Source organism: Sinocyclocheilus anshuiensis, unplaced genomic scaffold (assembly GCF_001515605.1).
Source record: "Sinocyclocheilus anshuiensis isolate Anshui unplaced genomic scaffold, SAMN03320099.WGS_v1.1 scaffold1207, whole genome shotgun sequence".
Classification (NCBI taxonomy): Eukaryota; Metazoa; Chordata; class Actinopteri; order Cypriniformes; family Cyprinidae; genus Sinocyclocheilus; species Sinocyclocheilus anshuiensis.
Genome location: NW_015539914.1, coordinates 507,060 through 522,794, shown reverse-complemented (window position 1 = coordinate 522,794; position 15,735 = coordinate 507,060). Strand labels below are relative to the sequence as shown.

The following is a 15,735-nucleotide window of genomic DNA, read 5'->3' as shown; positions in this document are numbered from 1 at the left end:
TCTCAAAAGAGAGAGTCGATTCTGAATCGCCTTAACGAGTCATCATATTTTCGAATCTTTTGCTGGTTACCGGTATACGTCACTGGGTAACACATTTGCATAATCCCCGCCTGCCCGCGAAATATGAACAGAGTCTGACCTGCCCACAAACACTTCCGCTAGACTAGTTAGTGTGTTTACATCATGTTGAGAAGATGCTGTGTTCAAGGATACCACAGAAATACAATTTGAACCTTTTGTTGTGTGCTCGTCATTTTACCAAGGACTGCTTCTCTAATCTTGGCTTTTATCTTCGTCGGTTTCTAATCTTCTTTATTTGAACTAACAAGCTCTCCGAACCACAACCTGTAAGTACGATTGATACGTTATGGGTACATTTTCAATTGAGTGCTCAAAATATCAAGTTAATATGTGATGTATGCCTAGTGCAGCTTTAGGTTTCCAGGTAAAGCACGATATTACTGAATAATCTTCGTTGGCTTCTAATCTTCTTAATTTGGACTAACAAGCTCTCCTAACCACAACCTGTAAGTACGATTGATACGTTATGGGTACATTTTCAATTGAGTGCTCAAAATATTTTTGAGTGCACACAGACTTTATAATCATTGTCAAATTGCTGTTTATTTTGCTGCACCGGCAGTTATAGGGTTAATAGAGACAAGAGAGTTAGTTAGGCTGCTGCGCCTGTGATACAGCTGTTCTGATTAAATGTTGAGACAGAGCATCTTTTGTCTGTCGTTCTTCAAACATTACAGTAGACATGTTTTGGTTTACAAACTGTACATATTAGGACACTTTAAAATACCATATGACCTGCTCTTTAATAAATTATCTGCAAAGTTCTATGATTATATAGCAAATGTTAATTATAATGAACTTCAGTACAAATCAGTACATTTAAAAAAAACGCTAGCAATCTCTAAATTATTGGTTGCTATAGATTAATGCAAGCACTAGGGGTGGAGTTTGCAGGCTACACATCTTTCCAATGGAAAATGACTTTACTTCGTAAATGAACTTAAATATCTGAAGATGCTGATAACCCACTGGCTGTGCTGGCTAGAGATGTTATAAATGTTGTAAATCTTTTTGTGCTTTGAAAATCTGTTCCTGCAGAGACTAGGGTTGTAACGGTATGATATTTTCACGGTATGATAATAGTCTCAGAAAATATCATGGTTTCACGGTTACCACAGTATATATTAAACAATAATTCTTATCAGTAACAATGACTCTTAAAAGAACAAGAACAAGTTATTTGAGTGAACAAATCCTTTATTACAATAAACTTGAAACCATTTTAATGAAAGTATTGAAGTCTTCCTTCTGAATAAATTAAAAACAATAAAAAAATAAAGCACCTTTTGTATATCTATATCACACTTTAACATTTTAATTAATGTTTTAAAATGTTTTTAAATTAAAATTTACAACTAATTTTATTTTTGACAAAGTTAAAACGTGGACAAACATGATATTCCTTGAAAACAATGTTTAAATGAATAATGTTATTATAAAGAATATTATTATTGTTGTTATTATAACTTTAAAGTAGGGCTGAAACGATTAGTCGACATTATCGACGTTGTCGACAAAAAAATAAATTGTATTTTTTTGTTGTCGAGTAGTCGTTGGATCCCTAATGTAAAGAGTGGGAGAGTGACTCAACTCTCAAAACGTGAATTATTGTGGAGTGAGATGACACGAAGGCTCTATCACTGCAACTCCGAAATCAGAGCACATTTGAATTAATCATAACCGAAACTAAATATGTTGGTTTATACGATCATGTCTTTTATCTTTTAAACGTCCAGATTGATAAATCCTTGAAAACTGCTAGACTTGATTAGTTTTGACTGTGGAAAGTTCTGTATTATGTTCTACAATATGAACTTAACAAGAGGCTTCCTCTAGTTCTGTGTAAAATTATAGAGCGACACGAAGGTAAGCGCATTATTGTTGTCGTTATTTTTTTAATTGTCAGATTATAATTAAGTATCAATGAATGACACAGTTTTGAATTGACTGTCATGGTGTGCGCATGAACAAGTGTGAAATACCTGCTAATTACGTTGCTTTTTCCTATCACTTATATTGAGCACTTTTTGCATTTAAACTGGATTATTCTGACTGCTGACATTGAAAATCATGCATGTGTTGTTTCGAGGGTATCGGTTAATTTCATGATTGCCGTTTTGACAGTGTCTGCTTGCATATTTTATTCATGTTCGGTAGCCTAATTCTCTTTAATGTCAGATATTCGCCCCGATTTGATCCGTTTACCTGCGAAATTTATCTTATTTATAATTTATATTATTTTGTCGTCAATATTTTGTTTTAAGGAGTTAAAATGGCCCTTATCAACCTTGATTTACATATTCTATAACATTATTTTGCCAGTTAAAGTTTTGGGCGGGTTTTTGTGAGCTTTTGGGCTGGAAATCGTCCATCCAATCTGGCAACACTGGCAGCAAACACAGCAGAACCGAACCTGACGATGCTGAGCGGCGTTTGGATGATTATGTAAACATATGCTGCCCGCTTTCCTCTCAATAACGAAATAAACACAACAAAAACTGACCGCGGTGTGAAAGCAACAGTCTAAAACGCATCTGATTACAGCGATGTGGATGTTTGCACGAGCTCTCCAGTGTGGAGCTAGCTAATGATAAAATCTTTTTATTAGTGGGACATTTTTTATTTAATTAAAGTGATAGTTTGGTTTGCAGAGATCAAAACTTGATCTAGCTCAGGACTGTTTTGATTATCATAACTCTATAAGGTATTTTAAGAGAGATTATGTTGTGAAGGTTGTGCTTGAATAAAATAGTTTATCCAAAAATAAAGCGTCTCATCACTTACCTCTATCTAGTTTCGTATCCATATGACTTACAAAAGGAGATGTCAGGCAGAATGATGTCATTCAGTGACTTTTTCATATGGCTAACTAAATGGTTTATTTGTCTGTCATCTCATTTTGGGCCAAATACATTTATTTGTATAATAATTGTAATTACATAATATGATTTTCAAAAGCTGAAGTAATTACCTTTATTTATTTGTTAGAATATGTATAACTCAATATTTTAACTAATTGCAAAAGCTGAATAATCAATCAAAGTCTACTGATTAATCAGTGGAATAATCGATGATTAGTCGATGAATCGTACTAAATAATAGGTAGATTAATCGACTAACAAAATAATCGTTTGTCGCAGGCCTACTTTGAAGTACATTGTACAATGCTAATATATTTATCAAACTTTTATTTTGACGGGTTGTAGCAGACCCTTTGAGTTTCAGAGTGTATTTGACAATGTTTTTTCTCAAATAAAACTAGGAAATGTTTATTTACGTTTTCTCTCAGAGCAGCTCTGCTGACGTTCATGTTTATGTATCTTAGACGCTGAAAACACCATTTATGTATGCATACTTCAGTACGGCACCACGCTTTAATATTCACAGACACATATCATAACTACTTTCGATTTATCCATCCATCCGATTGCATGTTTTACGTGACATCCTCATTATACTGTAAATTCCATGTTCACGACTACACCGGGATTCCCTCTGCTTCACGGAAATCATAAGGCCTTAACTTATAACTTGTTATTAATGCGACATACCTTTATCTGCACGGAGTGATGGTGTCCGCGAATATGAGCGAAGATGTTGGATGTATTGCCTGCTTTTGCAGCCACTTTGCTTCCACATTTTTTGCAAATTGGATCCTTCCTCAAGGACAACCCCACATTCGTTTTTTTTTAAATATCCGAAGTATTCCCATACTGCAGATATTAACTTTTTTTTCGGCGGGGATGGAGATTAGATATTATCTGTCTCTGTCATTTTCTTCGCTGCATGTGCGTGTAACATTAAGCAGCCAAGTGAATGCAGAGTGAAGCAGCCGAGCGGAAATAAGTTGCATGTGCGCGGGTGAGATTTTTTTTCATTCATTTTTTTTTTAAACCATAGATATGCAAATGTTAAACCATAGATATGCAAATGTTAACGGTATGATAACCATGCACGTTCAAACCGTGATAAACCGTCATACCGGTATATCGTTACAACCCTAGCAGAGACACAATGCCTGATGTGTCACACCCCGAGACACAATCTGAAGTCAGTGCATAATGTGTGCACAATGACTTGCATGTCTGGAGTTTTCAGCTCCCAAATTACAAACAAAGCTTAGAAACGCCACAAAAATCAATCATTCGTCTTTCAGTTTTATAACAGAAAGTACATTTGCAAAGATGTACCTTCTGCCAGAAAATTGGCGGTTGCAGAGTCATGAAAAACCACACCATCGTTCAGCTTGACTGAGTTCCTCACTTGCAACATTCTCATAAGGTAACGCACACCTTCTTGAAGACACTGTGAAGACACGGAGCATTGCAACACTTACTCAAGTCATGGCCACTAAAACTGGCACAGTGGAGTGAGAGGTTGGAGAAAGAACCTTAAGGAAAGTGGCTTTGTTCTTCTTGATCCATTGCTTGCGTTGGTGTAGTGTGTGGCAGTACATATATAATAATGCCCCACGCCTCCAGTATAGGCACTCCAGCAGCTCCAGCCCCAACACAGACTGCACCTGATACCAAACAACGCAACACACTACAGTTACTAAGAGCAGAGCTTTCTAATCTTATTCAGTCTATGCCAATTAAACTAGAAAAATATAGACCTGTAGGTTTTATTTACTTATGCTATGTGTTATAACGCATAAAAAGTTGCAAAAAAATTTGAATGCACTTTTGTTGCAAACAAACAACAAATTATACAATGGCATAAAAAAAAGTTGCTGCAGAAATTGCCACATTTCCAAATTGCACAGGTGGTCTGTAACCAAAAATATTAACCAGTGGGAGTAGATGCCTTATTTAGAATCAACAGCAAATAATGAAACTAATAGTTCCAAGTAAAGATCTTCTAAAGATACAGAAATACAACACCTCTTGTGCAGGTACCAGTCGCCCTGCTAACACCTCTGGCTCTGTCAAGTCCTGTAGTAACTGCTGAATTTTAAAAGGGGAAGTGTCCTCAGGAAACTCCTGATCTACAAGCCTGTTTTCCTCATAGAATGTAATGTCCAAGACAACCTGTAGAAAAGTAGGTAAAACAATGGGCCATATGAGTCACTACATCTAAAACAAGGTATCTGCAGTGTTTTTAAAAAGAAACTTAAGACTTTCTAAGCCCTGCACAAATAAAATACTATATGCAGAACAAACCCATACATAAAACCATACAATACACCCATACAATATAAATCATATATTGCATATTGTTTTACTCAGTTGAACAGGCTGGGCACACATTCACCTGCAAAACATGATAGCTGGACATTTAAAAAGACATGTTTTATTCAATATATACATTTAGTGTTGTCAAAAGACCCGGTATTTCGGATATTTACTTTGAAAGCTGAAGCTGCGATTATGGTAAGGGGAGTTACATTTCCGACGCGTGCTTGTGGTGTTCGGCCAATCAAAATGCACTGGGTCAGCTGGCCAATCAGAGCAGACTGCGCTTGTCAAAGGAGGGGGCTTTGTTGAAAACGACGTGTTTGAGAGAGGCGGGGCATAGAGGACCTACAATAATGTACAGTATTTGAAAAATAATGTGTTTTTTAAACATTAAAGCATGTCAACATATTCTGTTACACCAAATACACAAAATAATGATCTTTAAAATAGCATCATATGACCCCTTTAAAGAAAAGCCACTAAAAAGATTATTGTGTCGATAATAATAAAATGTACATATTGAATGTGTTAAATAATGTTCTTAGTCTTTCCTTTCTGTAAGAGGGTGAAATTAAATGCCAGATGTAGTTTATTGTGTAACCAAAATACCAATAATATCCAGAAAAAACAGGATAATAAGGAGAATTTTAATTATAAATAAGCACGAAAACACGGTGACTCTAGATTTTAAATGTCTGCACTTTAATACTTACAATGGCTAATTTAAAAAGATGAGAAAATGTACTCTCTTATAACCACCTACAACAATATTAAAAACCAATAATAATGAGCGATCACTTGGCATAAATGTGTAGTGTTCATTTTGCACTGCTCTGAAACCGCGAGCCTGTAGAACGTGCAACAGTGCTATATTTGGACTTTGAACGTCCAATGCTCTCATTCATTTAATTTAAAGTTTATTAATTGCATTAGGGGCCTTTGGATGGAGATTTACTGCTGATCACAGAACCGTGCTTCACTGAAAGATACGCATGACAATCGCAGCTTCTGTCGAATGGCGATCTCGATTCCATTTCGAAATCGTGCAGCCCTATTAGGCCATATTGCTTTATTGCCTCAAATTTAAGACAATTGCATTAGGCCTTATTGCTTTATTGCCTCAAATTTAAGACATCCTAAAATTATATTTAAGACTTCAGACTTTTGATGAAACTGAATTCAAGACACTTAAGGATGTATGGGACCCTGTTAAATTTTGTATTATTCACACATTCAACATGTTAATATATAGTTATGCTATGCTTAAGGGAATGTTGCAGGGTGAGACCCGTGTTATGTGAAGTACCTGTGTATAATCCTGCAGCAGTTTAGGGAGGCTGCTGCTCTCTCCTCCATGTCTATAATGGGTTTTCAACTTGTCTAGTATGGAAGATGCATTCTGTAAGTAGTCATCATCTAGGAATAAAACAAACAACAATGTTAATATTTAATACCTAATAGAGAATATACAACATGAGAGTTTACAGTTGGTGGTCTAAGAAAAACAGCTGAGGTTATATAGGCGATTGTTCCAGCTAAATATTGGCCCTAAATGACTTTCTGGATTTAGGCTTTTAAAAATATATATAAATAGAAAATATTACACTTGTTTAGCAACTTTAATGAATGTAAATCTATAACCTAAAGCACAGCTTTTGGTATAAAACAAATCGCAAAACATTCAATATCAGGACGACTAAGAAACTAGCTCTGTAAAATCAACATGGCACTGTCTGAAAAGAGCTTGTTTTAAAACCATCGTGTATGTCCTCGGTTTTATTCCGATTACACTCTCCCTGCTGAGAATCATTCAATTGAAGCATTTGAAAACAAGAATGCATTAGTATGTGTGTACACGAAGTATGATTTACAGGACCCCAAAAATTGTGCAATAATCTGCATCATTCAGACTACAAGTAAATAAATAACACAGAAATGTGATCATTTGATCATGCATATGTGGCTAGTTTTATATTAACGTAACCTTTTGTCTGACTGAAGTAGGCAAAATACTTATTGAATAATTCTGCTAAAAGTGTTTGACAGGCCATTCAATTCCTATTTATCTCCCATATTATTTAATGTGAGGTTGTAATATCACATTGCAGAATAACTATAACGACGTATGGTATGTTTTATATTATTTGTGCATCGCGTTCGGTATCATAGCATGACCACATGCGACTTCACTCAATTTATGCAAACTGGATCTTACTAGCTAACGTTACTAGCTAGCCACAAATGTGAAAAATTACAGAACGTAATAAACGTGCTTTACCTTTTACATTAGCTTGCAGTTTAGTATAAGTACTACGGTGTTCGTATGAACTAGTTAGTCAAACATATGTCGTATAAACGGGGTGACAGATGGGCAGGAAAATGTTTGTTGTGATTCGTAGGAATGCTAACGCAGAGCAGCTAAGCTAACCAGCTAACGATAACAACACCGGGCTGATTCTGCCACTGAACATGCATTTTCTAAAATAACGGGAGGCTGGTATTGCGCAACTGACGACATGATTCCCGGTTACCTGGTTTCTCCGTCCGAAGAGTGGCACACTTGTTATCTAACTCAAAAATCCTCCTCTCCAGCTCGACGCTTCGTCTGTAGTCGTCAGCCATGACTGCAAACGACAGTCACGTGACGAGCGCGCGATTACTCACGTGCGAGGATTACAAGGATGTTTTGTTCTTTCATTTCATTCTTCACGCCTGGCACTTACATCAAAGTAAGAGCTTACTTTGTCCACCCTTATCCAAATTATTCCCATAATACTCTGTGTTTGATAACAGTGGATTGAAATATTGGCAGAAGTGATGAATGGGAGTCCGACTCATTTCCGCGAATCGATTCTTTCAAACAGTTGTTTTTATAAAGAGTCACTTCAAAGAAAGATTCATCAATTATTTTAGGTTATGACGTAATTATGCCATCACGTGGTGTCATGTTGTGCTTGTGCCTATTTCAAAATGATACCGATTAGCATTTTTTTCTGTTACTTTTTATGTCATTTACTTTTGATAATTACTGTTATTATGGGTTTTATGTATGTATTTTTATTAGTTGTATTTGCATTTTATTTATTTATTAATTGATTTATTTGTAAATAATAATAATTTTCCCTGACTGTTGTTGTTGTTATTCTGTTATATAGAAAAGATTTATTTAAATAAAAAAAACTTTAAAAAACATTTTTAAAAAGCACAAGTAGGCTCTCTTTATATGATATTGAGCACAAATACGACACACATATTAAATATCATTTAAAAATAGCCAAACAATGTACATTAATTTTTGTTTTTTAGTGTAAGTAATAAAAAAATGTTTAGGTTCTAAATGCTTTAATGAGCTGGATCAAGGCTGCACTACCTCTCACTATACCATCTAGTGATTTCTTATAATATAATATAATATAATATAATATAATATAATATGGATCACTGGGACATGTACTAAATAGCTGCCTTGTTCAATCTGGAACCACTCTGAAAGATTCACGATTCGTGAACAAATCGTTCTGACTGGTATGGGGAACATCCGACACATTAAAAATGATCCGATTCATGAATCGGAAATCGCTAGATGGTGGTGAGAGGGTTAAATGCAAATAAGCAAATCGAGCCCCCGACAGTCCTTCTCTTACTTCATCCCCGCCTGTCTGAGATCAACGAGGGCATACTGTCACCATCATTCACTACACACAATATTAGGCCTGTAATTTGCAGACATGGCGACTCTTAAAGCGCTATCTAGAGTGGAAAATGTGATCATCAGGAACGTGACAGCGACGATCAAGACGAACATCTCGCGATTCTCCGTTGGCAAGGTCAGTGTTTACTAACAAAAGACGGTGCATCTGAAATTTTGCGCGATGTTGAACGTGTAGGTGCTTCTGTTTTTGCCTCTTTTTGAACCCCACTTTCCATTGCATAGATAAGATAGACGTGCAGATCTTATTAGAAGGCTATATATAATCATATATATGATGTGTGTGCATGAGTTTAAAAGAATGATGTGTTGCAACGCTTATTACTTGAAGTCAAAAGCTTGTGTAATTGCATCTATCTCAGACAGAGACTAGTGAAACTAGTCATTTTGTGCTGCATTGTGTTTTCTTAGCAAACCATTTAAAGACCATCAGCATGCATTTGTCCTTGATTTTCAGAGTAGCAACCAATCATTCATGTTTTCATGTATTTGTTTTATTGTTGACCTGGAAACACATGGTCACTAAGCATTACTGTCATGAGGCATAAATCACAGATTTTATCAATAACTTCCATGAAAATGCTAGTTTTTAAAATTAGGACAACTAACTTGACAGCACTGCCAACATTATTCCTTGGTTAACAGTAACCCAACTCTGCTCTCTCCTACTCACATGCCTCCCCTTTTGTTCCACCCACCAGTTTTGGCTTTTTATATCACACAACATGTGAACTAGACTGCTATAATAACTAGTTCTCAGAACAAGGAGAGGAATTCTCCAGACCCAGACTGCTAAACCTGGGTTTTGCAGTCATATAGTTATGACACAATCTCATGCTAGTGTCATGTGCCTCTGAGGTTCATGGAGTTGTTCTGTATACAGTCAGAGCGGAAACCTTTGAATGATTGTTTCAAGGAATAACAGTGGTAATGGTCATACGTGGTTTCGTTGTTGAGTGAGATATTATGGTCTTTGGATCACTACTATAACTCAGTATTTTTGTCTATCTATTATTTGGTAATACTGCTTAAGGCTGCCATATATACAAAACCGAAGCAAATGAGTTATTTATTGAGGCCGAGTAATAAGTGTTCAGCTGTTTCCTCTCCTTGTCCTTTGGTGGAGCATTTGTGAGGTCAAACACGCACTGTTGTGTCAACAAATAAGGATATAAATGAAATGGACGTCTTGGCTGGACTCCCGGGGTTTGTTTAGCACGTGCATGTCAGCATGGGGAAATGGTTAAACTGTAGTTGACTGACAAATAGATCTTATTTGATGTTTATTTTCTATGCATGATTTAGGATTCCATTGTATATGGTTAACTTCGTGAGAGGCGCAGTACTCGTGAATGGAAAAGTCAACCACTGATCTTTATAGTGTTTGTATTGCACTAGGCTGTATTCCTCAATTCACTACTTATATGGAATTGCACAAACACTTGATTTTATTCAATGGAAAAGGAGATTGAAAGGAAGCTTAAAGGATTTCCATTGTAGTACAGATTCACTGACTGAAGTGTGTAAATCTCTTTCATGAATGCTTTGAAGTTGTTGCCTGTAGTGTTTTTGTATGTTCAGCCTGCTTCATTCATTCTACTAAATGTCTGTTGTTGGCAGACGTGTTGCTGTTATTTTTCCACTTCAAGACAACGGTCCGGGCGACTTTATTCAGACCCTCTTGACGCAGTTAAGGATATTCCTAATGGAGCGACTATTCTTGTGGGAGGTAAGAGAGTTATGATTTATCATCAACTCATCCTTTATCAGTAACTGTCTGCTTATTACTTAGAGTACCATTCACAAGGTTTGGGGTCAGTAATATATTTTTTGTAATGTTTTTAAAAGTACTCTCTTATGCAAGGCTGTGTTTATTTGATCAAAAATAATTCATCAGGTAATCCATTACTCCAGTCTTCAGTGTCACATGATCCTTCAGAAATCATTCTGTTATACTGATTTGTTGTTCAAGAAGCGTTTCTTCTCTTTATTCTTCTTCTTATTAAAACGGTATTATTTAGCCTATATTTGAATTGTATTTATTTACATTGTAATACATTTATAGTCACTTTTAATCAATTTAAGTTGTCCTTGCTGAACAAATATATTAATGTATTTCAAAAACTTGTACTGAATTTTTAAATGACATATTATTATTATTATTGTATATATTATATTATATTATATTATATTATATTATATTACAACAGCATTATTGACATCTCCTTGATAAATAGACATCTCCTTGATAAATAGCTGATGCCAACCATTTTGTAATTTCTATAATATCCTTTCCTCTCATTCACAGGTTTTGGCCTGTGTGGTATTCCAGAAAATCTGATTAACAGTTTGCTGAAGACAGGAGTTAAGAGCCTGACTGCAGTCAGCAATAATGCAGGGTAAGCCTTTTTATATGTAAACAACAACTTAAACCCAGCCAAAAACTGTGATTGAACTGAATTTGACCATCTTTATCACTCCACTAGTAGGCCTAACACTGACCTCCTGTACTTCCTGACACATGCAAACAACAGAAACAGCTTATATTGAAGTATTAAAACTAACAGTAAATGATTAATGTGACACATACAGATGGTACTCAACCAGAATGAGCTTTTTACCACCGCGGGTACCGCCGCCTCCGTGTCTGCAAAATGCATTTGCAGCTTTCAACCGCCTTAGTGGCGCTTTAACCTCAAGTTATCAAGCGAATGCGTCAAAGCGCATTTTCACAAATAGCAGTCAGCTTTGCCTTGCCGATGGGTTATATTTGATGGCTGCAGTCGGCAGAAAATCAAAGAAAAACACTGTAGTTAAAATAATTCATATTCACTGAAGCAAATTTAGTACTTATGTGTGTTTATTTAGAATTTGTATTTTTTATTTTAGTTTGTCATTTTAGTTTTAATAGGCCTATTTAAGCTCTATAGCCTACTAAAGCTATTTATATATATATATTTAGTAGAATACTGAAACTTAAACTGATTACATGAAGTCTCTGGACAGTTTTATTACAGGGTTGCATGTATTCCCTGTGCAATTTGATGTAAAATGTGAAATACAGCATTCTTATTATGTGATATATTTTTACCTTTGTATTGCCAAAGGAACTGCAGCGTTTCTGTCTCTCTCTCATGTACACCCTGGGTCTCTTTGGCTGGGGTCGTGGCCTAATGGTTAGAGAGTCGGACTTGTAACCTGAAGGTTGAGTCTCAGTACTGGTAGGAAATATAGGTGAGGAGAGTGAATGAACAGCGCTCTCTTCCACCCTCAATCCACGACTGGTGCCCTTGAGCAAGGCAATGAACCCCCATTTGCTTCCTGGGTTTGTTAATTCGTTCTCTTGGTTTAAGATCCATCATTTTAGTTAAATTGTGAATATCCTAAAAAAATGAATGAACGAGTAAAAGGTATGTATTAGGCATTTTATTATTATTGTTAGTTAAAACATGATTTAATTATTATTTAAACATGTTTTAATTTATACAGAGGAACAATTGAATAAAAAGTGATCAACAATTTCTTAATTAATTGAGATTATGATTTTTGGCATGTCATGAGCAGGGCTCTGTTTGCGGGAATTGATGCGTCAAAAAAGGACAGATAATGAATATGCATAAGTATGCGTGACCTGCTGAAATGTGTCAGTGAATTATTAAAAGTAAGTTTCAAAACTTTCATTTGTGACAATAATGTGACGATGCCAAAATATGTGTTAGAACTAGGCCTACATCACTCATAATCCTCTTAGCAACAATAATCCACCTTTTGTATCGTTTCATTTTTTTATGGCATAATGGTCACCTCTTTTAATGTAATCTAAACATTCAAAGAAGTAATCTAAAATACTGGCTGGTACTGTACAGTAAAAAGTAAGTACACTTCAAGCTGCACTGCTGTCACTGTATTATTTCACCATAACAGTGGTCAAACAGCTGGAACAATAAACATTTATATGATTAATAATTCGAGATTAAATGTTATAATGCTTTATTAGTCTATTATTCCAATATTACCACTAATTTATTTCATTATTTTTATCTTTATTTACAAGTGAAAATGTCACAATTCCAGCTTTATTGAGCAATGGTGTCAACCGTCCCTTTGCGCCACCTAGTGGTGATTTTGTGAACGAGTTTCACATGTGCCTGGATTTGGTACACACGGGGGTAGTAGGCATTTTGGTTGACTACGTACAGTAGTTCATTATTGTGTTAAAGTCCAGCCATAATCAGAAAGGATGCTTCTTTGAGTCTGTGAGATTTAAAATCCATTTGGAGCCTTTTGAGAGATGGCAAAATAACCAAATCAACTGCAGTCGCTCTAGATAAACATCTGAGGTCATTGAGTATAACTCCATAACCTCAGTTGTTCTCTAGATGACACTACAAGAATTTCTCCCTTAAATGACGATGAGAATGTGTGCACAACTGACCACAAATAGAAAGAGATTACCAGTATGAAGCATCACACCACCTTTTTCTCAAACAGGATAAACAAGTCTAATCTGTTAAGTAGGCCTAGGCAAATTTGCACACAGGGAAATGAATGATCAAAATTCCTTCTCTGAAGAGTAAATGTTTTTTTGTTTTTTTAACATGGCTAATATATAGTCTATTTACTATCTTATTGGATATTGGCATTTGGTTTATTGCTGCTATGTTGCAGCTGCTCTGAACATGTCACTTGACACTATGTGTAGGCCTCTCTGTTCTGGCATTTTCCCAGGTTGGTTGTCTATGACTATATTATTGCATAATTTCTGAAAGTGGGCCAGTTATGTTATTTTGGTTCTTTTTTTCTATCATGACCAGAGAGCAAAGCCAGTGTGGGTTACTGCTGAAAATGGTTGAAGAAAGCGATAAAGTCCATTCTAATCATCTTAGTCATCTAACTCCTTTATAACAGAAATGTCCCAAAACCATAAAAATACCCTTTATAGTTCAATACTTCTGTTTTTTTTCCCAGAGTTAGTTTTTGGAAAACCTCAAGGGAAGTTTTGACCTGTTTTAAATAGAAAGTTCTCGACTGATTCCCTTCTTGAAGTGTGTTTCCTTCCCGTCTGACTGTTTGAATCCTGCTGTTCTTGACTGCATTGTTTGTTGTCGTTGTCCTTGTTCTGCGAGTTCTGAATCTCTGTGGTGAAAATCTTTTGGTCTACCACAGAGAGACTGCTCAGTGAGACTGTAATGTGAAACCAGCGTCACAGCAGTGTTTGCAACTTCTTTCCATCAACAACCCCTGGTGATACTTTTAACGTGTTGCTCATTACTTAGAAATGGTGTGCTGACTTTTTTGGAAGTAGTTATTGGCCACTGTCTATTATCTGGTTACAGACTGGTGTTATTCTAAGTTGAAAGAGCTGCCGTAACACTGCAGCAGTGTTATATGGATAATTATACAACAATTAGTTTCGCACCTTGAATTTGATTGGCCGAGATGTTTTCCAAGTTTGTATCACTCGCTTGTCTGTGCTTGCATGTAACAGACTGTCAGTCTGTGTATTAGTGGAGTGGATTTTTCAGTTACTTTTTCTGCAAAAAAAAAAAAAAAAAAGGTTACTTTTTCTGCAGGTTACACTGATATGCCAATAGGTGGCGAAAAGTGATGACTGAATCATTGAATGATTCCTTCAACTGATTTATTTAGACACACATATTCACAGGAACAAAGCATGTGACTGTTACATTACTGTTACTCCACTGAAATAGTCTACTTGAAAGAGTGAATGAAAACGAGTGAGCGAATTTGGACACCGAGTGCGCCAGAAGCGCTATGGATGCCATCTGCTGGCGAGTTCTAGGAATTCATTTGGTGCTACCCTCACAGTGAGTGTGAATTAGTAGGGATGCACCGAATGTTCGGTAACCGAAATGATTCGGCCGAAATAATAAGCGAAAAGACCGAATAAATTGTACCGAACAATGATATGACGCGATCAAATAGCAACCAGCGCAGAGTGAGAGGCGCGCACTCTTTATAATGCAACAAACATGTCAGCAGTGTGGAAGCTGCTGGTTACTGTATGATGATTGAAATCGCGAAATGGCCTTAAACAATTAGTAAATAAACTGCATAACGTTATGTTTTCTAATACACGGGCGCATTGCATGTATTCTGACGGCGCTGCACGAACTCGCAGCAGATCTGCTTGATAACCAGGGTTCAAAGTCCAAAGCGCGAGGAAAATCTGCGCTGATACAGTCGTCAGTTGCTCAGTCACATTTTTATGAATTTTTACAAGGCATGTGACAATGCGATACGTACGACTTATTCGTAATGAGACTCATTTATAAATCTGCTGTCAACAAAAATAAGTATTGAGGTCTTCCTGCGCGTTTCCGCCAAAATTAAAGTTGAGAAAACGCAAGAACTCTTATCAACATTCATAAATGTTAGTATTGTAATTTTACTGTTGTTCTGTAAAATACAATAAAAAGTAAGACAATAATAATGATAATAATCATTACAACAGCTCTGTTTTAATACATTTATTATAACATTCACACATAGTGTTCAAATTAGGATCTGTAATATTTTCTAATGTTTTAAAAGAAGTCTCTTCTCAGCAAGGCTGCTTTTAATTGTACAGTAAAAAATAAAAAAAATACATGCCTGATTCAAGAAGGGGGTCTGATGGCCAAAAATTATTATTTTACTAACTTATTACTTTTAAGTTAAATTGTGCTTTGTTGGTAAAGTGTCTGCTAGAACAGTGTTTCCCAACCTTTTTTTAGTCGCGGCACCCTTTGGAAATTTTAACAAACT

The 15,735-nt window shown here is 35.9% G+C and overlaps 2 protein-coding genes across 2 annotated transcripts in view; one reads left to right on the top strand and one right to left on the bottom strand.

Annotated features, from left to right (window-relative positions):
* Positions 1-8,085, bottom strand: part of LOC107686395 (UPF0600 protein C5orf51 homolog) — a 9,443-nt gene extending 1,358 nt beyond the window's left edge. Inside the window, exons 1-5 of the mRNA XM_016483362.1 lie at positions 7,790-8,085; positions 6,565-6,674; positions 4,965-5,111; positions 4,472-4,603; positions 4,272-4,386 (exon numbers count right to left, since the gene is read on the bottom strand). Coding sequence (XP_016338848.1) covers positions 4,272-4,386; positions 4,472-4,603; positions 4,965-5,111; positions 6,565-6,674; positions 7,790-7,880 — 595 coding nt within the window. The 5' untranslated portion in view covers positions 7,881-8,085. The remainder of the gene's footprint in view (positions 1-4,271; positions 4,387-4,471; positions 4,604-4,964; positions 5,112-6,564; positions 6,675-7,789) is intronic.
* A 780-nt stretch (positions 8,086-8,865) lies between these two features.
* LOC107686394 (succinyl-CoA:3-ketoacid coenzyme A transferase 1, mitochondrial-like) overlaps positions 8,866-15,735 on the top strand; it is a 49,907-nt gene continuing 43,037 nt past the window's right edge. Inside the window, exons 1-3 of the mRNA XM_016483361.1 lie at positions 8,866-9,085; positions 10,588-10,696; positions 11,276-11,366. Coding sequence (XP_016338847.1) covers positions 8,987-9,085; positions 10,588-10,696; positions 11,276-11,366 — 299 coding nt within the window. The 5' untranslated portion in view covers positions 8,866-8,986. The remainder of the gene's footprint in view (positions 9,086-10,587; positions 10,697-11,275; positions 11,367-15,735) is intronic.